General features: G+C 47.9%; 2 protein-coding genes across 2 annotated transcripts; one reads left to right on the top strand and one right to left on the bottom strand.

The window, feature by feature from the left end:
- Positions 1-12,682: 12,682 nt before the first annotated feature.
- On the bottom strand, positions 12,683-19,253 carry SEC61B (SEC61 translocon subunit beta). The gene is made up of 4 exons (XM_008707875.2): positions 19,094-19,253; positions 18,794-18,891; positions 15,821-15,922; positions 12,683-12,966 (listed from the first exon to the last, which is right to left on the bottom strand). The coding sequence occupies exons 1-4, from the start codon at positions 19,094-19,096 to the stop codon at positions 12,879-12,881; spliced, it is 291 nt and encodes a 96-aa protein (XP_008706097.1). The 5' UTR covers positions 19,097-19,253; the 3' UTR covers positions 12,683-12,878.
- Positions 19,254-19,477: 224 nt separating this feature from the next.
- Positions 19,478-24,562, top strand: ALG2 (ALG2 alpha-1,3/1,6-mannosyltransferase). Its single transcript, XM_040631662.1, has 2 exons — positions 19,478-19,913; positions 22,456-24,562. The coding sequence occupies exons 1-2, from the start codon at positions 19,566-19,568 to the stop codon at positions 23,356-23,358; spliced, it is 1,251 nt and encodes a 416-aa protein (XP_040487596.1). The 5' UTR covers positions 19,478-19,565; the 3' UTR covers positions 23,359-24,562.
- The last annotated feature ends 354 nt before the right edge of the window (positions 24,563-24,916 follow it).

Genomic DNA, 24,916 nt, shown 5'->3' with positions numbered 1-24,916 from the left:
ACAGCAGATGAAAGATCCAACCATTCCAGCTCCCTCCTTTCAACAGTGTGATGGCCTCTTAGTTTTAATGCAATGAGTCATTGGCTATGCAAAGGGAGGCCCAGAAGGGAGTCGGGAGTTGTGGCAGACATTCCTGGTTTGCCTACCCAAAGTTTATTCCTCTCTTCTTACTTACACAGGGCCCTGATTTTGTTGAAGGTAGCAATGTTCCTGGTTGAAAAGTTAGATTTCCCAGCCTCCCTTCCAGGTAAGAGTGGCCATATGACCACCTTCTGGTCAATGGTATAAAGGAAGAAACTATAGATAAGACTCCTGGAAATGCTTCCTGAAAATGGGGCTATGTTGCCAGGTTCCCTGTTGGTCTTCCATCTTTTTCTACCTGAAACGTGGATGTAATGACTGGTGCTGCAGCAGTCATTTTGTAGTCTTGAGGTGATCTCGATTGAAGACAGTTGGCTAGTGTCAAGGATAGCAAAACAGAAAGACAAGAGGTTAGGACATTGATGAGATTATGGCACGAGCCCTAGGATGCTTATCTCCAAAGTCCTTTCACAAGGGAGAAAAATGTAAACCATATTTAAGACATTGTTTTACAGGCCATTGTTGAGGCAAAACATAATCCCTAAATGATAGAGAATTGAAAGTAATTCTGTGTTTTGAAGTGAGAGACAGGGAACTTCTGGGATGAATCCTACAGAAGGTGTTCTAACAAAGAAGGGAAAACAAGCAACATGATTATGCAAACCTCTCTGTTTTCTCAAGTCTTCTATGAAGTCTGCAACACACGTGTAGAGGCCTTGTGTGTGGGTGAGGGGAAATCCAGGCTCCTCACCAACGCGCCTGAGGCAGGGGCAGCACCTGGGTGATAGCAAATTTATCCGCCAGCTGGATTAATTCAAAATAAACAGGATCTGGAGCTCGAGGGCGAGGAACCGTTATCATCACTAAAGAAGCAGCGTGTCTCACTGCACACCTGCAGAAAGTTCTAAACCGATACCATTCACCACCCGCATCCCATCCCATGAGACAGGTACTGCGGTTAGCAGGAGGGTTGGGGCTGGGGAAGTAACTCTGTTTTGCACGTGAGGGAGCTGAGGCCCAGAGAAGGAAAGTGACCGCTGGCTTTGGAGGCCAGCTGTTCTAATTCAGGGCTTGTCTGTGTGTTATCCCCTGAGCGCTACAGCTGGGAAACAAGAGAGGGAGAGGCGAGAGACCAGCCACGGAAGCACCAGCTGGCCCCCGAGGACCCTGGTGGTCAGTGCTGACACACACTACAGCCAGACGCCCTTACCGTAAACGTGTTTCTGTGTGCAAGCGCCCGCCCCTGTGGGTGTGCCCATGAACGCCAGACGCACAGACGTAGAGCAAGGGATTCCTGCTCTGGTGGAACGAGCGCTGCGTTTGAATGTGTGCGTCTAGGCTGGAATCTCAGCCCTGTGCTTACTACCAGTGTGATCGTGGGCAAATTCTTTAACCTCTCCGGGCCGCAGTGTTTTCATCGGTAGCAGGAAGGATTGGCCACAGTAAGTTCTAAGGCCCAATCCATACCTTCTAGAAGCCTATATAAAATATGTCATTAAAATACAATGAAATCAATTAAGCATTAAATGAGAATACATTCAGCTTTATGTAAACATAGAAATGCAAATACACCGCCGCAGGAATCGTGAGTCTTGGGAGGACAGTGTGGGTCGGCAGTTAAAGGAGCCCCGAAGGAGTACTCGCTCCTCTACTACGCCTTCCTTAAATCGTTCCCCTGCCGTCTCGGTGCATGTGACCGCACGTCTCTAACTCCTCACACTAGCCATATAGACACATTTACATTAGAAAATCTGCCTTCAACGCTGAAAATCATTTCCTTTAAATAAAAATTAAATAGACACGACGGCGATTTAAAATCCATGCTGGTACTGTCCCAATAGCACAAGAGTATGTGACACGAAGCTGGTAACATCAGCCGTGGAAGGATTTTATTAGACAAATCGGGTAGCTCATATGGAACACCCCAGCGACTTGGCTTCATAAATGCAGCCAAGCGGCCCCGGAGTAATAGGGACAGGGCCCCTCGTGAGCTCTACGCTGTTTATTCTGACATTTAATGAGCATGAATAACCAGGAATAGACGGTATCTTTTATGAGTGCTCGCGAACCCGAGAAAAGGGTGATTTCAAAGACTCCTTGGGGATCTTTAAGGCCTTGTCTATAAAATGCGCCTGGATTAGCTGGGCTCCTGCTCGGCCCCAGCCTCATCTTCAGCTGCACCAGAGCCCCAGGAACCAGGTAAGGGGAGAGTCTGGAGTCTGCAACCCTCACTGAAGAATATGTCATTGAGTTACTTGCTAAATAATCCTCCAAACAGCCATTTGGTCCTGTTCTGGGCAGCCTATGTTATTGTTGAACAGGGAAAGGCAACTTGCTCCCTGCAACTGCAAAGTTTAAGCACGTCAGACGTGGACGCAGGGTTCCTACTTGGCATCTACAGAATGACCTAAAGAAGGCAGGGATTCCCAAGGAGCAGTGAGCTCCCCATGGCAGGAGGTATCCAAGCAGAGTCAGAGACCGAACCGAAGACTTCAGATTCAAGTTGGAGATTGGAATTGGCAATGGAATTTTCCTTTCGGTACTAAAAGTTGGGGATTCTACAACCTCTAGGATGAAACGTTACTCATTGTGAATACAACTACTTGTTACTGAAGGCTTATTATGTGCCAGGCACTTTGCTGAACACTTGACTTGAATTCTTTCATTCGACCCTGACATAATGGAAAAGCAGGCCTATATCCCTTTCACACGGTCTGATGTCTGAACATCTGCAGACGAGGGAACCGAGGCTCGGGTAGCAGAGCACCGAGGTCACACAGCTCCTAGTGCCAGGCTGGGTGGGTCTCAGTGCCCAGCTGGGCGGGAGGGGCAGCAACTGGGTCACACAGGAAGCTGGCCACGGCCCCACCTGCCATCGTCCCTCCTCCTCTGGGGGCCGGTTTTCAAGGTTTGCGCACAAAGAGGAGATTCAGGGGTGACAGAGCTGATAAAAACAGAGTTTGAGGGCTGGGGATGTCTCTTCAAGGTCAAAGGCCTGCTGTCCTGAGAATGTGAGGGAACTGTGGGAGCACGGGGCACAGGGGCTTTGGTGTCCTTAGAGCGACGCTCCAGGGAAGGGAAATTCTAGCCCACAGTGTTTCTGTTCCCTTGAGCGACAGCCTTAGTTCCTCTGAGAGACTCCGGCTGGGCAGGACGCTGGAGGCCAGCGCCAGCCCCTGCGGCCCTTCCCCACCATCCCACACCCCTCTTGACAGAGAGCCATCATTTCTGCAGGCTGGGCTGCCTCTCCTGGAGCCCCCGACCTGTTCACAGCCTGAGCCCTTGAGGCGCCTGGGGCTCTCGGGTTACTCTCAGATCCTGAGATTACAGTCAGTAGAAGGTTGAAGAAAAATTTAAGAGACTTCACTTTCTCTCTCTCTCTTTCTCTCAAAAGGCAGCCCCCAGCAGTGTTTGTTCTCAGAGAGGCCCTGAGAAGGATGGTCACTTCCCCTTCTCTGGGAGATAATTGCAGAGAAGTAAGAAAGTACCTGCGTTTGAAGGTGAAATGATGACAATTAATCTCCAAGCAGAGGGCCTCGCCGTTAAAGTCTTTGGAGAAACAACTCTGGGAGCTTAATGACAATCAAGAGAATGAAATTGAATTAAGAGAAGTAGTAATTAAATCAGGAAAGAAGTTTTTGCAAAGGGGATGGTAAAGGAAATTAAAACCAGTAATGCTGAAAAATGTGGTGGGCAGAGCAGGGGGGTGGGAGGCTTGGTGGAGAAGAGGAAGGAGGGATGCAGCCAGCGCGTTGGGAGGGCCAGGGAAAGGAACTGGGCACCAGGAAAAGGAATTTGGAAATTGTTCTCCTTGACAGGCCAGGTGTGCGGCTCTTCCAGTTCGGGGCTAACTATGCCTACCTCCTAAGGGGACAAGCTCTCCTGTAGGAAAATAGAAGTCTCCAGTCAGTAGAAACCAGCGGTAGACTCGAAGTAAGGTACCAAGGTTTGCCCTGGACCACCGCAGTTTCCGTACTCAAAGTGCCATGTCCCAGAAAACACCTCAGGGGAAGGCAAACCAGGATGGTTGGTCACCCTAACACACAGCCCGGGGTTCCCAGCGCTGCTAGCTGGTCAGTGGCTCCATGATGTTGCGTGAGTCACACCATCTCCGTGGGCCTCGGTTTTCTCACCTGTAAAATGAGTTCTCATGGGTCCCTCGAAAGATGGAAGAAGTTGCTATCTGCGAAGATGTCTAGAGTAGTGGGCATGAAGGAGAAGCTTGACAAATGGGAGTTGAACTGATATTGAGTATCGATATTAGCAAACACAATCCAACAGCTCATTAAAAAATAATACATCGTGACTGTTTCAGGGGTCCCCAAGCCCACCCACGTGTTTGCGGAGTTTCTAGAAAGACTCGCAGGATTCAGCATATAGTTGTACGCACAGCTAGGGTTTATTGCAGGGAAAGGATACACGATAGGTTCATCAGAGAAAAAAGACGTGGGCGTGGTCTAGAGAAATCCAGGGGCAGGCTTCCTATACTCTGTCCCTCCTGCAAGGGGCATGTCAAGCACATTCTTTTCTCTAGCAGCGAAGGATGCAGTGATGTGTGCGATGCTTCTGTCCAGGAGGCCCATTAAAGAGTCAGTGCCAAGGACTTTATTGCTAGTGGGGTGATAGGCATCTTCTGTTTGGCAACCACTGAAATTCCAGACTCTCAGAAGGAAAGCCAGTGTACCTGATAAATCACATTGTCAATCACCTTACAAGTTGGGGATTGGCTCAAATGCCAAGTTTCCAGACCACCAGTCAAGGGCCCACCTTGCAAACAGACCTTTCTAAAAATAGCAGTGTCTAGCCTGCGCGGCTCTTTTCATCCCCATGACCAAGCGGAGTTCATTCCAGGAGTGCAAGGAGAATATACGTAGGTGAAAACTTGAATCTAGATCCCCAGCTGTTGTGTCTAAACCTCATCCTGGCTGGCAGTGCCAGGCCTCCCCTGGTCCAGGCATCACTGCTGGTGTAGGAATGCCATCCACTCCGCCAAACAAACTCTGCTCACTCCCAGTTCCCTGCCAAGAATTTACCACCAACCAAGGTCTCCCGCTTGGTGTCTTGGGTCAGAACACTGGGCTTTTCTCAGCTCCTCATGAGATGAGCACGTCTCCAGAGGGGACAAGCTAGATGGAACTACTGCTCTCCTGGGGCATAAACAGAAGCCAGGTTTTTGCTGACGCTGGGGGAGAGCCATGGCCGGTGGCCCAGAACGGGCATCACCTTCCTCAAGATTAGGATCCCAGAGCCATGAATCGGAGCCCGCTGATTTCTTGGCTCCCCAAGAAGGCGGTGTTAGGGAAATAAGTCATTCCGCCTGGTCGTGGGGAAGGGACTTCAGAGTTTAAGACTAGGAAAAGAAGAAGGCGGGTGTTCAAAAGCATTGCTGAGTTGCAGATTGGCTTCCTCTTTAAGACACTTGTATATGGGTTTGCGAGCGCTGCCCTGCAAGGTCCACGACTGGGGCGGCTGTGGGGTCTCACCGTTCTGGAGGCTGGCAGTGCAAACCAAGGTGCCGGCAGGCTTGGTTCTTCTGAGCAGGACCAGACCTGTCTTCGGCTTGTTGATGGATGGTGAAGGATGTCTTCAAGTTCATGTGGCATTCTCCCTGTATGGCTGTATGTCCAAATCTCCCCCTGCCATTTTTTTTCCCCCCAAATTGCCCCTTCTTAAAAGAACTAAGTCTTATGGGATCAGGACCATGCTAATAGCCTCAATTTAACTTGACTGCCTCTGCAAAGACCCTATCTCCATATAAGGTCACATTCTGAGGTGCTAGGGGTTAGGATTTCAACATATAAATTTGGGGCGACACAATTCAACCCACAACAACTTGGAAAAGTATAGGTGAAAATCAGAATTATTTTGTAATAACCCTCACTGGAGGACTGTGTTTCTTTGCACACAAGAGCCCAGGAATCGGAGTTGTGTAGAACAGGAGAGAGCAAGGGGAGGGTGGAAGGGGAGGAGTCTGGGGAGGAAGAGGAGAAAGATGAAAAGGAGAAGAAGGAGGAGGGGAAGGAGGAAAGGAAAGAGGAAGAGCAGTGAGCTGGGTCACAGACTGCCAAGCCTGTACCCGCGTCAGAGGTAGGTGAGGATACGTCACCAGTCACCTAAATTTAATTTGGACTTACTACAAAGGCCACCAACAAGCAAGGCAAAGGATACACGGGGCACTAATACCAATGTTTCAGGGCTCCCTGGTGTGTCTCACAGAGGCGTACCCCCGCTGCAGATTCCAGGGCTCTCCCACAGGGAGGCTCCCTGCCCATGACACCTCCAGAATGGACGAGGGGGTGCCACACCGGTACCTGATGGCCCACCCAGCCAAGATCATCACACACTTGTCCCTTTCATTTTGTCCTGCCTCCTGGAGCCGACCAAAGCCGGTTCCGGCCCGATGAGCTGACTACTGAAGGAGGTCTGACAAGGGCTGGTTCGTGCATTCGGGCAGCCTGTCTATCAGAAGAGGTGCTGCTATGAGACCGAGGGAGGGAACTGAAGGGGGAATCGGGGCTCTGGGCCTCGCAGGGTCTCCCAGCTCGGCAGCCAGCTCACCGTGCACGCTTTGAGGCTGCAAATACACAAATGCAAAATCCCACGAGGCAGGGGAACTGCCCAGCACGGGGCAGAGACTGCAAAGCAAAGGGTACCTTCGAAGGGAAGCTTCGAAGAAGAGAAAGGGGGACAAAAATAAGACTCTTGTGCGGGTGACAGGCCTGCAAGAAACTGCAGGCCCGGCGACCCTGAGCCCACGCTGTGACCCTGCTTTAGAGAGCCGGCCCTCACAGGCTGCTGCCAGCCAGATCTGCCGTGGGGCAGAAGCAGACTCCTTCCAGGTGATTCTCTCTCTCTCTCTCTCTCTCTCTCTCTCTCACACACACACACACACCAACAGGTGAGAACCACTGATTTCAATTCTACAGCCCAAACCAGTGTAGATGGGTTCTAGGAGAAGGAGCTGTAAGTACAGGATTTATTATCTACACTGCCTACGACCAGAGCCAATGAAAAAAAGACAAGTGTGTTTGCAGGACCAGTTTCACCCCTTTCCCTATAATTCGAGTTCTTCCCTTCATGTCTTCACGTGCTTTCTCAGATACAAACTTCTAGATCTTTCCCCAAAATGGAGCAATCTAGACTGCGTATGACTGACTAGTCTCTGCTTCCTGTTCACAGTTAATTTGCACGTTGTACCTTATTGCAATGTCTCTAACACGGGAAAGGGGCCGAGTTGCCAGGAAGAGTGTTCAAGCCGTTTAGCCTCCACCTTAACCCTGCTCGGTCAGCCTCACTGCGTGCTTGGCTCCCCTAAGGCACGTGGGCCCAAGGACGCAGACAGTGCGCTTCCGCGGCCTGCTTCTCCCGATTTTGTCTCCCCATGCCCAAATTTACTAACAGAGTTCATTCTAGTTTGACTAGCTAACCTTGCCACCTCTACTCCTCCTCCTTTGATTCACACTGCCCACTAATCAACGCCCGCCACTCAGTTTACCTAGGTCCACAGCCAAGGCTCTAGAGAGTTCCCCGGCTTAGGCACCGGCCCAGTATAGGGTCACAGCGCAGTTCTGAGGAGGAGCCCCCGCTAGAAGCAGAAAGCCTCGTTCTGGCCTCTGCTCCGCTCCGCACTTGCTGCACGAAGCCTCTGGTCTCCGGCCCGGGCTCCTCGACCGCACAGTGGGAAGACGCAGTGAATTCTCAGCCGCCCCAGCTAGGGGATCTCAGGCTGCCCTGGTTTTCTTCTCCTGGACAAGTGACCAGCCAGTACGGATTTCCTGGGAGGCAGTGACAGTTCCTCGATCCCCGGTACAATTGCCCACACACCCCGAGCAAACTAGTACTGAAAACTATGGTCCCAGCTACTCATTTCACCAAGTCGAGGGGGCTTTGATAGGGCTCCCTGTCGGGTTTCTCCATAATCACGGAGCTATTTAGAGTCCGTTCGCCCAGGTGCGACAAGGAGCCGAATGCCCAGCCCTCTTAAACGGAGAGTGACCTCACCAGGTCATTTCAAAAACCCCAATAGAAGGGCATGGCACACAGTGGTCTGTAAATGTTTGTTGAGTGAATAAACACTATGCTTTCTCTACAAACACGAAAGTTCCATATGATGAACAAAGCTCAGGAGGGCAGTTCCTAAGAAACCAGCTTCTTCTGCAGAATCCCAAACCTCAAACTGAAGCTATGCGATGCTCGCAGTGCGCCGAACCACAACGCGTCAGACTGAAGCTACGCGATGCTCGCAGTACACCAGACCACAGCGCGGCACGGTCTCAGAACTGTGTTCTTTTTAAAAGCTGTATTGCGGAAGCTCTGTTGTGATACCCTTCTGTCGCCCTCACCTCAAATACTTGGTAATCCTGTCTGTCGGACTCTAGTGGGGAAGTCCCAGACCCGGAGTTAACAAGCTGGGTGGTTGGACCTTCCATTTACTATTATGTAAAATAGGGCAGATGGTAAATTCACTCGCTTGTGGATTAAATAAGAAACCTCCGTCTCTGAAATTATTGAAAAAAATACTCGTTGGGCCCCTGGGTGCCTCAGTCAGTTGGTTAAGCATCTGCCTTCTGCTCTGGTCATCGTCCCAGGATCAAGTCCCACATTGGACTTCCTGCTCAGCAGGGAGTCTGCTTCTCCCTCTGCCTCTGCCCTGCTCCTGATATCTCTCTCTCTCTCTCATGTTCTCTCAAATAAATAAAATCTTTTAAAAAAAAGAAAGAAAGAAAAGAAGCACTTGTTAGCCATCAGCTAATTAACAGAGCGCTCGGATCTTTTCTCTCATTTAATCCTTTTTGGTGGGAATCATCACACCTGATGTGGTTGTGGAATACAGGTGAGGTTCGGTGGGGTGAAGTCCAGAGCCGACGACCGAGAAAGAATTCTTGAGACGTCTTTGGTGCAAAATGGTAGTTTATTAAAAAGCACAGGGACAGGGGCGCCTGGGTGGCACAGCGGTTAAGCGGCTGCCTTCGGCTCAGGGCGTGATCCCAGCGTTACGGGATCGAGCCCCACATCAGGCTCCTCCGCTGGGAGCCTGCTTCTTCCTCTCACACTCCCCCTGCTTGCGTTCCCTCTCTCGCTGGCTGTCTCTCTCTGTCGAATAAATAAATAAAATCTTTAAAAAAAAAAAAAAAAGCACAGGGACAGGACCAGTGGGCAGAAAGAGCTGCTGCGCTGGGTTGGGAGGGATGACTGCTGATATACCATGGGGTTGGGGGAGGTAGGGGAAAAAGAAGGTTTCAAAAGGACTTTCATATGTTTAAGACTCAGGATCCCGGAGGCCCTGCCATTGTCAAGTTAAGGTTGTTTTCCCTCTAGCAAGGCCTTAACATGAAGATAGTTGGGAGCTTCTGGGAGGAACATTCCGCTCTGCCCGCTTCAAGTATCTGTCAATGGGCTGCAGGTTATATGGACATTTAATTGTATCTACATTCCTTCTGGAAGCTAGGTTACTGATAGAAATGCTTAGTTCTTGTAGATTGCTAAGACATTTGTAAACCGAGGGAGACTCAGGTCTTGCAGGACTGTGATCTCAGTAAGTTTAACTATTTGTCTTTCCTTTCCTTAGCTTTAGGGCAGCCAGGAGCGCCTGAGGAATGTCCCGTATATCCCAGCTGGGGGCGGGGAGGGTTGTGGGGTGTCAGCTTCTGCTTTGTCCTCAGCTTGCCTTCCGTTCCTTCAATACCCTTCATGGGCATTTACACAAAAGACAAACGAGAGGAGAGCAGAGGAAGGAAGGGAGTCAACCAGGATCTCACAACTGGTAAACTGCAGGGCCAGCAGGTGGACCCAGGGGGTACACTTCCACGTCTGGAAGATGCGGTAGTAAGTACACTAACTTTGGACGTCCGAGTGTGGCCCCAGAGTCAAACAGACTTGGTCCTGGCCTGAACCCTCCTCCTGCAGCATTTGCAGTGAGGGGTGATGTAGTGCTTTGCGGCAATCAGGAGCAGGACGCCGGGCACGTAGAACTCCACATACTGTACGGGATTTTCTGTTTAATAAAGCCAGCTCTGTAGACGTTTTCCTCCATTTTAACTTGATGCCACCATTTGTAACATTTCAGAATGGAATGTCTTTTTCAATTCTTTCTAGGAGGACATCGGCACCTGGAAAAAAACTGAAGTCCAGACCGAGCCAGGTGTGAAACAAAAGCTCTGGCATGTTCCCCTTCTCCCAGGAACAGATCTCTCACCCAGTTTTACTGGAATGTGTTCAGGCTACTATTGGACCCAGGGATCCTTGTCTTTCCACCTCTTGCTAGTCTCAGGGACTCTTGGGCCCTTTCCCCAGTGACCTAAAAGGCTCAGCCCAAACGGCAGTTACAACGTCATTCATCTTCCCAGTTCTAATCACTTAGCACTTCTGCTTCGCATGTGCTGGCTCGCAGCCACTCGGGAGTGGCTAGAATTACAGCCCATAGTGAAGCGGGTTTGAGAACTCTCTGGGCCTGGGCAGATTTCAGGCAAGTAAAGATCTAATTTGTTAGGCTTTCAGAATTACTATGAATGGCTTATGGTCCCCTTGGGCTCAAGAAATAACACTCTAGAAATCTCTGTATTAAAAGAAAGGAAGACAAAAGGTGGTATAGACATACACTGGAACGTCATTCAGCCTTAAAAAGGCTGGCAAAGGGAACCCTGACGCATGCACAACAGGGCTGAACCCGAGGACATGATGCTAAGTGGGCTAAGCCAGTCACAGAAGGGCAAAATACCGTAGGACCCACTCCTCTGAGGTCCTGAGAGTCAAATTCAGAGACAGAAAGAACGGGTGGTGGCCAGGGGCTGAGGGGAGAAGGGAAGGTGACGGCGGGGTTAGAGTTTCGGTTTTGCAGGATGAAAGAGTTCTGGAGATGGCTGGTGGGGACGGTTGCACAACATGCCCGCGCTCAATACCCCCGACCTACACGCTGGAAACGGGTTAGGATGGCGCATTTTACGGTACGTGTCCTTTAGCCCGGTTTTTAAAGCTGAAGAAGAAAAGAGAAAGGAACAGCTTGAACGCTGAGATTCTCAGCTACGCTATTAGCATTGTATCATCGGAGCCAAAAGCAGCTACGTAACATCATAGATGTTGTACATTTTTATGCCCAACCACCAATTTTCTTTCTGCTGAATGAAGCCTCTCCCTGCTCTGCCACAGAAAACCAGCATTTTCTTATAAATCGCTAGCTCCAAAACCCCCGTGACTTTCGGCCATCAGTGCACTGGAGGCCACTGCAAGGCAGACGGGGCCAACAGGCAGCATCTTGCGGTGAAGAGAACGTACCCCTCACAACCAAACAGCTCGTCCGAGTGGCTTCAGCATCTCCCCCAGAAAAAAAGACACCCCAGAGGAACAGATTTCTTTTGCAAATTGAACACCTAACTTTTAGCTGTTACCGGAACCATCAACCTGAACATCCGGGGGGGAAAAAAATCCCATCGAATCTTTAATTTCTTCCAAGTGAAACGGACTTTTCCCCCTGAATTTCAAAATGAAGACAGATGCTGCATTTTCATGCGATGAGCAGCGCCCAGTATCCAAGGGAACCATTTTTCATCATTTTCCCCCAATAATCTGCCATTTGTTCGGATTTGTAAGCGCACACTCACCCATATAATGCCTCAGGAAATCTGTTTAAAAGATACTTGTCGTCATTTAAACCTGGTTCCCCAGACCTAAAATTACTCCGCAGACAGGGCTCAAGAAATACACTTATGAAGCTGCTTAACTGTTCTAGGAAGTTTTCCTTAAATAGACTTGAGAAAGAGGTTTTTTAAATTATCTATTTTTTAACTAATACACCTCTTCATTTTGTGATTCTGCTCGACAACTAGGGCATTTCAAGTGGATCTCTGACTCTAGAAATCCTGGCTTAGAGTCCTGGGCTATGCGCTCTGAGCTATTCTGGGTGTTTCCTAGGGTGGACGAAAAACTGAATGCTTATACCCAGAAAGGCGATGTTGGCTAAGTGAAACTTCAAACTTTTTATTTTGGGTTGGAATTGTATCAACTCAGTTTAAAAATGCTGGTATCTCACTCTGATTATTAAGGTCCCTTAATTATTATCCCTGATTATTACAAATTAAAATTTTCAAAATGAAAACAAAATTTTATTTGATAAATCCAATTTACCAAATAAATGCTTTCAAAACAGTTTTAACGACTAGTGAGAAATCAATGGAAATCTCTGGTCTACACTCACAGAATTAAGAACTGAGAGAGACAAGAGGCAAAAATATCAACTACAATTTCAGAGACAAAGAACAGAATGAACAAACATTTTATCCAAGATATCTGGTTTATGATCCCTATGTCTCTTTCCCTGGGTACCAGCTGCCTCTGAACACAGATCTTCCTGATGGAGTCACAGGCACGGTCATTAATAATCACAGCACACATAAAGTAACAATCACCAGGACAGAAATACCTAGAAGAAAACAAGCCATGGCCAATTACAGTATCTTGGATTTGGGTGACTACATGGTCATAAAAGGAACGGTTAATCCAACAAAGAAAACAATCTTCCCCTAATGTTTTCTCTATACTCACTTGTAAATCTAAAGGCAGAGAGACTAGGGCCCTAGTAGTCAGGTATCGGCAATGAGACTTGGTATAAATGAATTAAAAAGTTTATTAGCCATAGAAAAAAATCGATTCCTTAAAATCAATTCATGTTAAGTTCCCTGTAAAGCAATAAGCTTACAGAGTATTTCTTTCTCACAAACAGAAAATCACTATGCTTTTGGTCCAAGATATGTTGGGTTTTTTTCCTTCTTGTTCGGATGACAGACAGATGGATGTAGCTGAATCTATGAACGAGTGTACTTGCCCCAAATGTGCAGCATAAATACAGAAGCGATGAACAGAAGACTCATAACCAATACTGGAACAGGGCCACTGCAAGGAGAAGAGAAGGCGCGCTTACTTTTAGTAATAATACGTGTCATAGTTGTAACACTGAAGGTTGCCGAGGCGATAAAGCAGGGGGAGTACCTAAGATTCATCCGAGACTATGATTTACAACATTTAATATTCCCCAAATTATTATTATGGATATTTTGAGGGTGTGGGGATGGCACTGTGATTACTTAGAAGGAATCCTTATCTTTTAGTAAAACGTATTAAAATATATACAAATGATTTGATGTCTTGGAGATACTAATTTCATATATTTGATATTTTCCATAATAAAAAGTAGTAAGAAAAATTTCCCCAACTCTTTAAGTGAAAATAACCTAATTACCAAACTATTATTTCAAATTAATATTTATTAAAGACAACCATTGTCTAACTAGAATGTACTAGTCACACAAAGACACATATCACATTGTACGCTACAAAGTGTTTTCACTTGATCAGCAAACTCATGACCCAGGACAAACAAATATTAATCTCATTTTATAAACAAGGAAAACAGAGGCTCAGAGATTATTTATTACGTGCCTAAGAACACATAGCCAGAACAGAAAAGAGAGATCTGAACTCCGGTTTTCTGATTCGATACATATTGCTTGCCTCTCTTTTTTTTTCAAAAAAGATTTTATTTATGTATTTGAGAGAGACGTGCGCGCAAGCGGACAGAGGGGCAGAAGGAGTCAGAGAAGCAGATTCCCCACTGAGCAGGGCACTTGTCTCTTTGAGGTTCCCATCTAGTTCCATGTACGAGTTTATGAAAGGAAGGAAATAGGTTTTACTCATCATTCCTTCCCTAAATCAAATGTTTCTCAAGTTGAGAATGAGTCCACGGGTTTCTTAAACCCCTCGATCTCACACAACCTGTGAATGCTGACTTTAATGATATGTGACGGGCCCCTCCTTTGTGACTCTTCCTGCCAACACGGGTTTTGGAGAATTCAAGATGTCACTTCACCTCCCAGATACAACTGGGGAGTGGACATCGGAAAAAAACCCAGAAATCTTTACAGCAAAGGCAGTAGAGTCATGCAATGGAAGAGTGGAGTAGGAGAGTCCACTAGTGGCCGAGAGACAACACACGGAGTTCGAAGTCCTCGCTCACTATTCTGTTCTTCCAAAATCTGTTCAACTACGGAAGTAAACAAATTTAAAAGTACGTGGGAAGGAATCTTCATCGAGTTACACTTAGTCACACCCCCCCACTTTGGTGCAACGTTTGAGCAACATGAAACACAGCACGAAGCTGAGAGCGCAGCTCCCAGACAGCTGGAGTTTGGGAACCAGCTCTGTCACCCATGAGCTGTGACTGTGGCCATTACTCACCTTCTCCAAGCCTCATTTTCCTCATCTGTAAAATGGGGACAATCCCAGTGCCTCTCCCACAGGGTGGCTGAGGTACTAAATAAGTTAATATGAACACAATGCAGGCTTATAGGAGCTCCCAGGAGCTGCTATTATCAGCCTGAGAAAAAAAATTCTCAACTCCTAAGAAGAACCAGCAACAAGCTGCAAGGTGTGGCTCTGTGGATATAAATTCCCAACTGTGTCTTCTCATCACAAACATCTGTCTCTTACTGATGATAAACTATGGTTTATGGCACTCCGGAGTCACGTCTCTCCTCGGAGGGCTCAAGCAGTAAGTAGCAGCACGCAAGCCTGGCTGCTCGCCAGCACGAAGCCGCGAGCTGGCACAGGCCGGACACCCCCAGAAGAACAGGTCCGACCACCCTCTCGAGAACAGCATAAAGTCAGTCCCCCGGAGACCCTGAAGAGCAAGGGGCTTCAAAATTGCTCTCTGAAATACTCACAAAGATTACCTTTGAAACAAAGACCAAAAGGTTTTTCATGCCACCAACTGACATACCCCAACCCCAGGAATGATTCCCTAAACCCATCCTCGCCTTCCAAGTCTTCAACAGAACGGTAAGAAATCACTCGATAAACCAAATCTCAAGAATTCTAGGGAAGTCTTCGTCAACTACATTTGCCACCCAAGTCAAGCTACGAGTTAATTTAACTAATCCAAATAAATCTAAGTTTGTCTCTTTCTACCAGACAAGCAGTGTGGGAAGAGCATGGGATCGAACAGTCAGCAGACGGAGTTCAGCCCCGGCTGGCTGCCTTCCCCACGTAACTGCCTCTGTGAGCAGGGAGTGCGTCCTCACTCCAAGTCCTCAGCCACTGGGTTTAAGCAGGAGACAGCTGTGAGCAGGGGTGTCCGGAGCCTCACACGAAGGGACCTGTGCGACAAGCTCTGCCACGCGGTACCAGAAACCACGGAAAAGTGAGGCGAGCAAGGCCTGCAGACCCTGGATGCCCATGTCCCATCACCTACTGAGCACTTCCGGACTGAAGAACAGTTCACCCTCCAGGGTCACCCGCCACCCACCAAAGACAAAGGGGGCCAAAGAACTTTTGGTAACACAGCCTAACACAGACACTCCCGTTAGGCTGTAATAATGCCAGCGTGTGCCTCTGGGAGAGCTCTGAAAAATCACCCAACTCCAGTTCAAGTGGTTACTCCTATTTCTCAGTGGGGGAAAAGAACACCAAACAAAGAGCAATTTCATCTAATTAAGCAGTATTCCCTCCAGTTGTCTCTGTTCCCATCATTTATTCTGACAGAGCTACATGAGGATTTTTCCCTTGCCTTCACTCAATCCGTGATGTTACCCCAGGCTCTAAACTAAATGACTGGTCCACAGACCAACGAACGGGGGCCCACCTTGCACAAATGAAGCTGTTGTGTGCTGTACATCTCATCAGAGCAAATGCCACTGGTGTCTCAGCTGTGTGACCCTCAACAGAAACACAAGCTCTGTTCCCCAACACTTACACCTTGAGCCCAGGTGAGTCTTCCGTGTAGAACCGCCACATGCCCCCAGTGCCTGCCGAGGTCGTGCGTCCCGCACTCCTTGTTCCACAGCTAGCATTTTTTCTGGAAGAAAAATTACAAAAAGCTTTTTCTCGGAAGCCCTTACTATAGCATTATAACATATGCTACCGCTACACTGTTAAAGAACCAAAAAAACCCCCCAAAACAAAAAAAACAAACCTCACAAAAAAACAAAAAACACTTTCTTTGCTGGACCCCCCAAATTCTTGCTTTTACTCCAATGATCGTGATGACCACTAAGGACGGAGGACCTGCCATATGCTAATGAAAACCGCCCCAGAAAGTAGTGGCCGTACCCCATGTATAAATGAACAGGCTCATAAAAGGTTCAGTAGTGCCTAGGACCACACAGCCAGCAGGCCGCCAAGCTCGGCGTGAACCCACTTCTGACCCCAGAGCCCATCCACTTGCCCACACATATGGGTGCCTCATTCGAACAATGAATTTCAGTTTCTCTTCACATGTATTTTTGTGAAGTCAAGTAATAAACCCCTGCCTTAAAAGCCCTGACTCCATATAATCTGATTTTAAAATGACTACTTTAAAATGTTTTTAAGTTACTGTATATATACAAAAGAGACAAAAACAATTAAGCTTTCGCTGTAATCCCGGTCCTAAAATGGAGTATACATTTTATAAAAAATTATTTTGTAATCTGTTTTCACGATTTTTTTTTAAAGGTTTTATTTATTTATTTGACAGAGAGAGAGAGACAGCCAGCGAGAGAGGGAACACAGGGGGAGTGGGAGAGGAAGAAGCAGGCTCCCAGCAGAGGAGCCTGATGCGGGGCTCGATCCCAGAACGCTGGGATCACGCCCTGAGCCGAAGGCAGACGCTTAATGACTGCGCCACCCAGGCGCCCCTGTTTTCACTATTTTGATATACTGGCCATAGATCTTGGGCAGAGGTAGGATGTGAAAAATGCAGAAAACACCCAACCAGAACATGCCCCTCACAAGGGGATCAGGTTCGTAAGCTGAGCCACACGCTGCAGGCAGCCCGGGCGCACAGAAGCAGACCAACGGCACATGTGCCAGCCCCCAGGGCCCACAGGGAGAGACTGTGAGTGAAACCCTACTGCCACCATCGCTTCTCACTGCCCTTCCAGCTCTGCTCATAATCCCCACCTCCCCCTGCCATGGCCTTTACCCCAAACTCTAGTGCAGACACGTTGATTACTGGCTACACAGTGGCCCGGGAACTCATAAATCCATGTGTACAGCTGTTTCTATGAGACAACTGATGGCAAATAGTAAACATAATTCTACAGGGATTTACACAGCAATTCATACACTTAGAATGCATCATTTAAGCTGTGAGGTAGGTATCTGAAATCTTCCTCCTTGTTCATAAAAAGGAACTTGAGCTAGATGGCACACCCAGTGTGGACGTGGTAAGTGATCAGCTAAACCAGGACTGGAACCCGTGCACTTTACTCCGCGGCCTCCCAACTGCAGTGCTCGTTCTCACAGTCTCCTGGAATTACAGGAGCCCCAAAGAAATCAGTCTAGGCTCTTCAAGATTCCTTACACTTGGGGCGCCTGGGTGGCACAGTGGTTAAGTGTCTGCCTTCAGCTCAGGGCGTGATCCTGGCATTATGGGATCGAGCCCCACATCAGGCTCTTCCACTATGAGCCTGCTTCTTCCTCTCCCACTCCCCCTGCTTGTGTTCCCTCTCTCGCTGGCTGTCTCTATCTCTGTCAAATAAATAAATAAAATCTTTAAAAAAAAAAAAAAAAAAGATTCCTTACACTTACTGGCACATGGGACAATGCAGGGGACTTGATAATCAGGGCACCTGGAAATACCAAATGTACTCAAAATATCTCCCATTCCTCCACTAGAAAGCCAGGTAAAAGTTAATAGAGCCCATTTTAATCTCTTAAATTTCTATTAGGGGTCTATTTTACCCTTTCTGGCCACAGTGTAACTGCCTCCCTCTTCCTATACCCTATGGTTCTTTCAAAAAATCCCAAGACTACAGGGTGGCTTGATTCCTTCATTTATTCATCATTTACTCTGTCAGCTCTTATTACAGGATAGAGATGATGGGTCGTTTCTGTCAAAATCTAACAAAAGAGATAAATATGGAAACATGAATGTTATTATAACCCCATGAGCAAAATGCTGTGGGAGCAAAAGAGAAGACTCACAGCCACTGCTGACTTTCCAAGTCAGGAAAAGGCCTCAAGAATCCCTGAGCTTAGTCTTGCAGAATAAACCAAAGTGGGGGGAGGGGTCGTCTAGTGAGTTCCACAGTAATAAGCTTGCTGTTGCTGGATCACAAGCGAGGAGGAGAGGCAGCAGGGCTGATATAACACTAAGAGCATTGGTATCCACCCTTCTTTTTTTTTTTTTTTTTTTTTTTTTTTTTTTTTTTTTTTTGAGTTCAGCAACAAGAGATTGAGGTAAAAACTAAGAAGATGTGTGACAGAATCAGAGGGGAGGGCAGGTTGGAGCGGAAATGACCTGGAGAGAAGACTTAGGATGTAGAATAGTAGTAGTGCCCTACTGAAGTAAGGAAGGTAAAACTGGCGAAGAAGCTATGATGAAAGGAGACTGAGTTTTGCATCGGACAAGTCACGCTGGACTGAGTGTGATGGGACCTGCAGATCAAAATGTGACAGCAAAGCTGAGGTCCAGACACACCAGTTCAATGACATCAGTATTCTCAAAGTTATCTCTGATCCTACTCCACTTTGTTAACTGCTTTTTCAAGAAAGGTACCCCAAATTAAGCAATTCGAAGAAAACATCGCCTCCCTCTCGAGACACACAAGACCTACGGCCACGTCACCTGAGGTTCAGTTTGCCTTTGTGACTCTTTTTATCCCAGGGTCTCCTCCTCCGGACCAGCGAATTCTTGGGCCCCATCTCTCCAGGCCCACAACTAGAGGATCGCGGGGGTCCTTACCTCTGCCGGACCGTGGATCCGGCCGCCCGGGCGGCCACTGCTTTGCTGGGGGAGCGCCCCGACGAGCCCACATTAGTGCCACTGGGGGTCGGACCAGGCTACAGAGAAAGACAAGTAGACAGGCGGGTGAGCGCCCCCGGCACGCCCCCCCCCCGACCCCAGGCCCTGACGGCCGAAACCAGCATCTGCAGGAGAAGCTAGGGAAAGCAAGGCAGCCACAAAAGGGGGGCAAGGCGGAAGGCCAATGTCAGGGCGAAGAGGAGAGGCGGGACCAAGAAGGGAAGGCTAGGGCCGCCCTACCATGCTGGAGACTGGAAGGCGCAGGAGGCTGAAACTGACAGCCAAGAAGCGGTCTGTGGAGTACTCAAAGGACCGGCGGCTGGAGAGGCTGGCTCAGGCCCCGCCCCCAGGGCCCTCGCAGGGTCCTCGCCGGCTCCAGGGGACGCCTGAGCTGTCCCACCATGTGCCTGTACAAATTTTGTAAGAGACGACTTGGTCAGACGCTGTGTGGGAAGTACGGACCTTCCGCCTCCTTTCTCTGAATCGCAGCGTCCTTCATAGAGTCCGATCCCTACCAAAGGGAGGCCATAGCTACGACCAGACGGGAAATTTCTTCTGGCAGACACTGGGCGCCTGCAAATTTGCGCTGATGTGGCCTAACTGACGCCTGCGCCGCGAGGCGTGGTCGGCCCCGCAGAGGCCCGCTGGGAGCCGGGAAGGAGCATGCGCGGAAGCCCGGTAAGGCGGGGGGCGCTGGCTGGGCTTCCCGACCATGGCGGAGAAGCGGGGCCGAGACGAAGCCCCTGGTCCCAACCCGTCGGTGCTGTTCCTGCACCCGGACCTGGGCGTGGGCGGCGCCGAGCGGCTGGTGCTGGACGCGGCGCTGGCGCTGCAGGCGCGCGGATGTAGCGTCAAGGTCTGGACGGCGCACTACGATCCCGGCCACAGCTTCGCGGACAGCCGCGAGCTGCAGGTGCGCTGCGCCGGGGACTGGCTCCCGCGCAGCCTGGGCTGGGGCGGCCGCGGCGCCGCGGTTTGCGCCTACGTGCGCATGATCTTCCTGGCGCTGTACGTGCTGTTCCTCGGCGACGAGGAGTTCGACGTGGTCGTGTGCGACCAGGTGAGGCGGCCGCCACTGCGGCCACGCCCGACCCTCGCCTCGCCTCCTTTTCCCGCTAGGGAGGGCGCACTGCATGGCCTGTGGTGAGCTCTCCCGGCCTGCGGTTCGGAGAGATCGGAGCTGATGTAGAGAGAAGAGAACTGGGAGTGAGACTGGTTCTCGAACTTTAGTGTGGGCACATTAAAGTTGCACATTGTTACAGGGCTCCACCCTCAGCTTTCATTCTGGAGCCCTGAGGTGGGGCCCAGAAATCTGCATTTTCGCTGGATCTTCGGGCGCTTCTGAAGTACATGGGCCTTGGGGCTGCTCTAAGAAACGCAGGCGTTAGAAGTGAACCCTAAGGGGCGCCTGGGTGGCACAGCGGTTAAGCGTCTGCCTTCGGCTCAGGGCGTGATCCCGGCGTTCTGGGATCGAGCCCCACATCAGGCTCCTCCACTATGAGCCTGCTTCTTCCTCTCTCACTCCCCCTGCTTGTGTTCTCTCTCTCGCTGGCTGTCTCTATCTCCGTCAAATAAATAAATAAAATCTTTAAAAAAAAAAAAAAAGAAGTGAACCCTAAGTCACCTTTACTTCTGAGTAACTCGTAGGTCTTCCCTTCTTTGCATTAATTATGGTGACTCTACCTCCAGGCCACATGCATCCCGCTGTTGGTAGCTTTTGCAGACAGGCCACCTCGTTCGTCCGCAGTGTCGTGTTCAAAACACCAAGCGAAACATGTCATGCCCTGTGAAAGCTTTAATATGGCTCCCTGTTAGTCTTGGGAGAAGTCAGAGTTCTTTACCTCAGTAATAATGTCCACCTGCATCTGGGCTCTAGCTATTTTGGACTCTACACTTTTTTTTCTCCCAAAATAATTTATTTTAAAAAGTACCATTTACTCAGGACAAAAATTCAAATAGTATAAGAGAGAGTAATGTAAAAGCCCCATCCCAGTTCGACTCCCTAAAGATAGCCACTGTTAGCAGTTTCTCGTGTATCCTTCCAGAAATTGCCTGTAGCTGCACTAAAATATACATCTGTTCTCAGATGCATCTTATTTGTAATAGTGAGGACCACGACAACACCTACTATTTGATCACGTGCCCTTTTTTCCACCAGAATTCCTGTTTGGGCCATCCTTAATATTAGAGATTCACTTCATGGTTCTCAATGGTTGCTGGAAAAATCTCCTTTTGTTTAAAAGTACCATAATTTATACATACTCCTGTAAAGGGACACTCATTGTGACCAGTTTTTTGCAAATAAATCAGTATTGTAATGGACATCCTTGTACCTTTTTTCTACTTCTGTCAGCATGTCCTTTGAGTAAATTCCTAGAAATAAAGTTGGTGTCCCAGAGTTTAAATGTCAATAGCTGTTGCCAAATTGGCCTTTCAAAGAGGTTGTGTCATTTTGCTCTCACACAATTCCATGCTCTTGTGCACAATGGATGTTATCAACCATTTTAATTTTTGCCAAACCGATAGGTGGAAATGATTTCACATTTGTATTTGTGTTTTTATTATTCCTGAATTAGTTTGATCCTCTTCGCTTGTACAGAAGCTGTTTCTTTTTAAGAAATGTGGACATTTCCAAACATCCTGCATTTGTAGCTAGTCATTAAACATGAGGCAGCCAAGACTAGCGAATAGGAAAAAAACCTGAGCTTGGAAGTAGGAGGAATCAGAGTTTCTCCAGATCTGCTACTTTCCAACCTAGACACTTCTGATAAATCTGGCAGGATTCAAGTGGTAAGTGAGCTAGAGATTAAGTAACTTGTAAAGATTACCCAACAAGAAAGTCTTCTAGTAATGCCAGCATGTAGTTCATGCTTAGTAACGATTATGGTTAACATTGAGCATATGCTATGTGCTAAATTCTTAAGCATTTTACATGTACTGGTACATTTAATAATCACAAAACCGTGGGGTTTTTTGAACTACAGTTGTCACCACGTCATAGAAGAAAAAACTGAGGCACGGAGGGAGGTAAGATTACTTGCTCGTGGTCACATAGCCAGCAATCTTGATGCCAGAGCCCGCACTCCAGTTCCTTAGGAGGAGAAATGTGCTAGCGCTGCCCGGTGCAGTAGGGTAGCCTCTAGGCACCTGTAGCTACTAAGCATCTGAAATGTGGCTAGTCCGAACTGAGATGCGGTGCCAGTGTAAATTACACATCTGATTCTAAAGATTTAGTGTGGAAAAACAGAATGTAAAGTGTCTCATTAACTTTTTTGAGAACTACATGTTGATAATATTTTAGATAAATATTTTTTAAATTTCACCCTTAAAAAATGGTGTCCTGTAGTTATTAGATTTTTATTTCCGTTGGACTGTGCTGTTCTAGAGGAAACATTGGACTTGCAGCTTTAAATACTTAGCACACAGCCCGCAGATGTGTACAAGCCTTCCATACACCAGGCATCGTATTGGGTAAGCGTCCAGGGAAACACAAAGCAGAATCAGGCATGGCCCATGACGAGCCCACGGACCAGCAGGCGGTTTGACTTGGTTGAAGTTGAGTTGACCTGTCTGTATCTGCTGTTGATCGTTGCTTCGCCTAGGTGTCCGCCTGCATCCCAGTGCTCAAGCTGGCCAGACGGCGCAAGAAGATCCTGTTTTATTGCCACTTCCCAGATCTGCTTCTCACCAGGAGAGACTCTTTCCTGAAGCGCTTCTACAGGGCCCCCATTGACTGGGTAGAGGAGTACACCACTGGCATGGCAGACTGCATCCTAGTCAACAGCCGGTTTACAGCTGCCGTTTTTAAGGAAACCTTCAAGTCCCTATCTCACATAGACCCCGATGTCCTCTACCCGTCTCTGAATGTCACCAGCTTTGACTCTGCTATTCCCGAAAAGCTCGATGACCTCGTCCCCAAGGGGAAGAAATTCCTGTTCCTCTCCATCAACAGATATGAAAGGAAGAAAGACCTGACTTTGGCGCTGGAAGCCCTAGTAAAACTGCGTGGAAGATTGACATCCCAAGATTGGGACAAAGTTCATCTGATCATGGCAGGCGGTTATGACGAAAGAGTCCTGGAGAATGTGGAACACTATCAGGAATTGAAGGAAGTGGTCCAGCAGTCTGACCTTGGACAGTGTGTGACCTTCCTGCGGTCCTTCTCAGACACACAGAAAATCGCACTTCTCCACGGCTGTACCTGTGTGCTTTACACACCAAGTAATGAACATTTCGGCATCGTCCCTTTGGAGGCCATGTACATGCAGTGCCCAGTCATCGCCGTTAATTCAGGTGGGCCCTTGGAGTCGGTCGTCCATGGTGTCACAGGGTTTCTGTGTGAGCCTGACCCAGTGCACTTCTCAGAAGCGATGGAAAAGTTCATCCATGAACCTTCCTTAAAAGCCACAATGGGACGGGCTGGGAGAGCCAGGGTGAAGGAGAAGTTTTCCTCTGCAGCTTTTACAGAACAGCTCTACCAGTGTGTCACCAAACTGCTGGTATAATCAGATTTTTTTAAAGGCCTTTATGCTATATTCATTAGTATCATTTTTTGTAGATTGTAGACTCACTTTTGAAACCGAAAAAGAAATCCGGAGTCCATTGCAGAAGCGATTAAAAGAAAAATACACTTGAACCTTGAACCTGAGCCACTTTCCTATGCACCACGCCTTCCTATCTACTTTTTCAGAAAAAAACGAAGTATCTTTCATGCTATAATTATTCCATATCTTACCGTTGTTAAGATATAAAAGTGGTACAATTCCACATTCATCAAAAAATTTCAGTTATATTTTCTCTAGATTGTTGTTTTGCCTATAAATTTCGAGTCATAGTGTGGCTTACTTAGCACACTATAGTTTAAGCATATCATCATTAAAGTCAATTAATTTGGGTTCATAGCATAATGAGAACAGGGTCACTGTAGGGGCACCTGGGTGACTCGTCAGGCGTCTGCCCTCAGCTCAGGTCATGATGCCAGGGTCCCAGAATTGAGCCCCACATTGGGCTCCCTGCTCAGTGGGGAGTCTGCTTCTCCCTCCCCCTTTGTCCCTACCCTCTGCTGGTGCACTCGCTCACTCTCTTAAGTGAATAAATAATCATAAAAAGAACAGGGTCACCGCAGTTCCCAAAATCAATGCACGTAAGCATTCGCTATCCTCTGTTAGGAAATTTTTGTTAGTCATACCTTTGCCTGGATCCATAGGAAGAATGTTCTGTACTTTTTTAGAAAGATGATTTATTATATTTTTGCACACTGAGATGTGACAATAAAATATGTTTATCATAGGAAAAGAAAGCATACTAGATTTGGGCCTCTGTGATCTGTTTGGTATTGTTAGGAGTGTGGACAGCCAAGCCTGAAGCCTGAAACTAGAGTAAACCGGATGTTGCCATAGAGGGACATCATCAGTCAATGGGTGTGCATCTTAACGTATGTTTGCTTTCTTCATGTCTCCGAGTCATTGGCTTTGTTAACAATGTGTTGTGTTAAGTAAGCTTCTACTAAGTGTAAGACACACTTGCTTTGTGTCCCTCAAGTCCTGCCATGGCTGTGAAGCTTTCCTTGACCCTCCTCCCACCTCCCTCCTCCCCTCCTGGCCTTCCTTATCCGTGGACCCTAGCCCTTTTGTGGCACAGACCAGTCTTACAGTTCCTTACTTACCTATTGGCCTAAGTACAAATAAACAAAAAGCACTTTTCAACATATCTTTATAGCTAAATTCTTTTTTTTTTTTTTACCTTTTTCTTTTTATTCCAGCCCAGCGTGGGGCTTGAACTCACGACCCCAAGATCAAGAGTCCTATGCTCTACCAACTGATCCAGTCAGGTGCCCCAGAAGCTAAATCCATTTTTAAAAAAGAGCAATGATCAGTAGCCAAAGGCTCCACATGCATCAATTCTAAGAGTATAGACCTGGGAGCCCAACAGCCTGTGTGACCTCGGACAAATTACTTCATTTCCGTGCCCCAGCTTCTCCATCTGCTGTAATGTTTTACATTCTTCATAGAGTAGTTACGGCAGATTACCACAATATATGTGAAGTACTTAAAAACAGTACTC

Source organism: Ursus maritimus, unplaced genomic scaffold (genome assembly GCF_017311325.1).
Source record: "Ursus maritimus isolate PB19 unplaced genomic scaffold, ASM1731132v1 scaffold_17, whole genome shotgun sequence".
Classification (NCBI taxonomy): Eukaryota; Metazoa; Chordata; class Mammalia; order Carnivora; family Ursidae; genus Ursus; species Ursus maritimus.
Note: the sequence above shows the minus strand (reverse complement) of the source record. Positions and strands in the feature narration are given on the sequence as shown.

Bases quoted from the DNA above. Each gene is read 5' to 3' on its own strand.
- ALG2 (XM_040631662.1), top strand. From the start codon at position 19,566: ATGGCGGAGAAGCGGGGCCGAGACGAAGCCCCTGGTCCCAACCCGTCG. The intron at 19,914-22,455 runs GTGAGGCGGCCG...TGCTTCGCCTAG, and splicing joins ACGTGGTCGTGTGCGACCAG to GTGTCCGCCTGCATCCCAGT.
- SEC61B (XM_008707875.2), bottom strand. The intron at 15,923-18,793 runs GTAAGGACCCCC...TTTTTCTTCCAG, and splicing joins GGATCCACGGTCCGGCAGAG to AAAAAATGCTAGCTGTGGAA. The intron at 12,967-15,820 runs GTAAGTGTTGGG...TTCTCCTTGCAG, and splicing joins GACTCACCTGGGCTCAAGGT to TGGCCCTGTTCCAGTATTGG.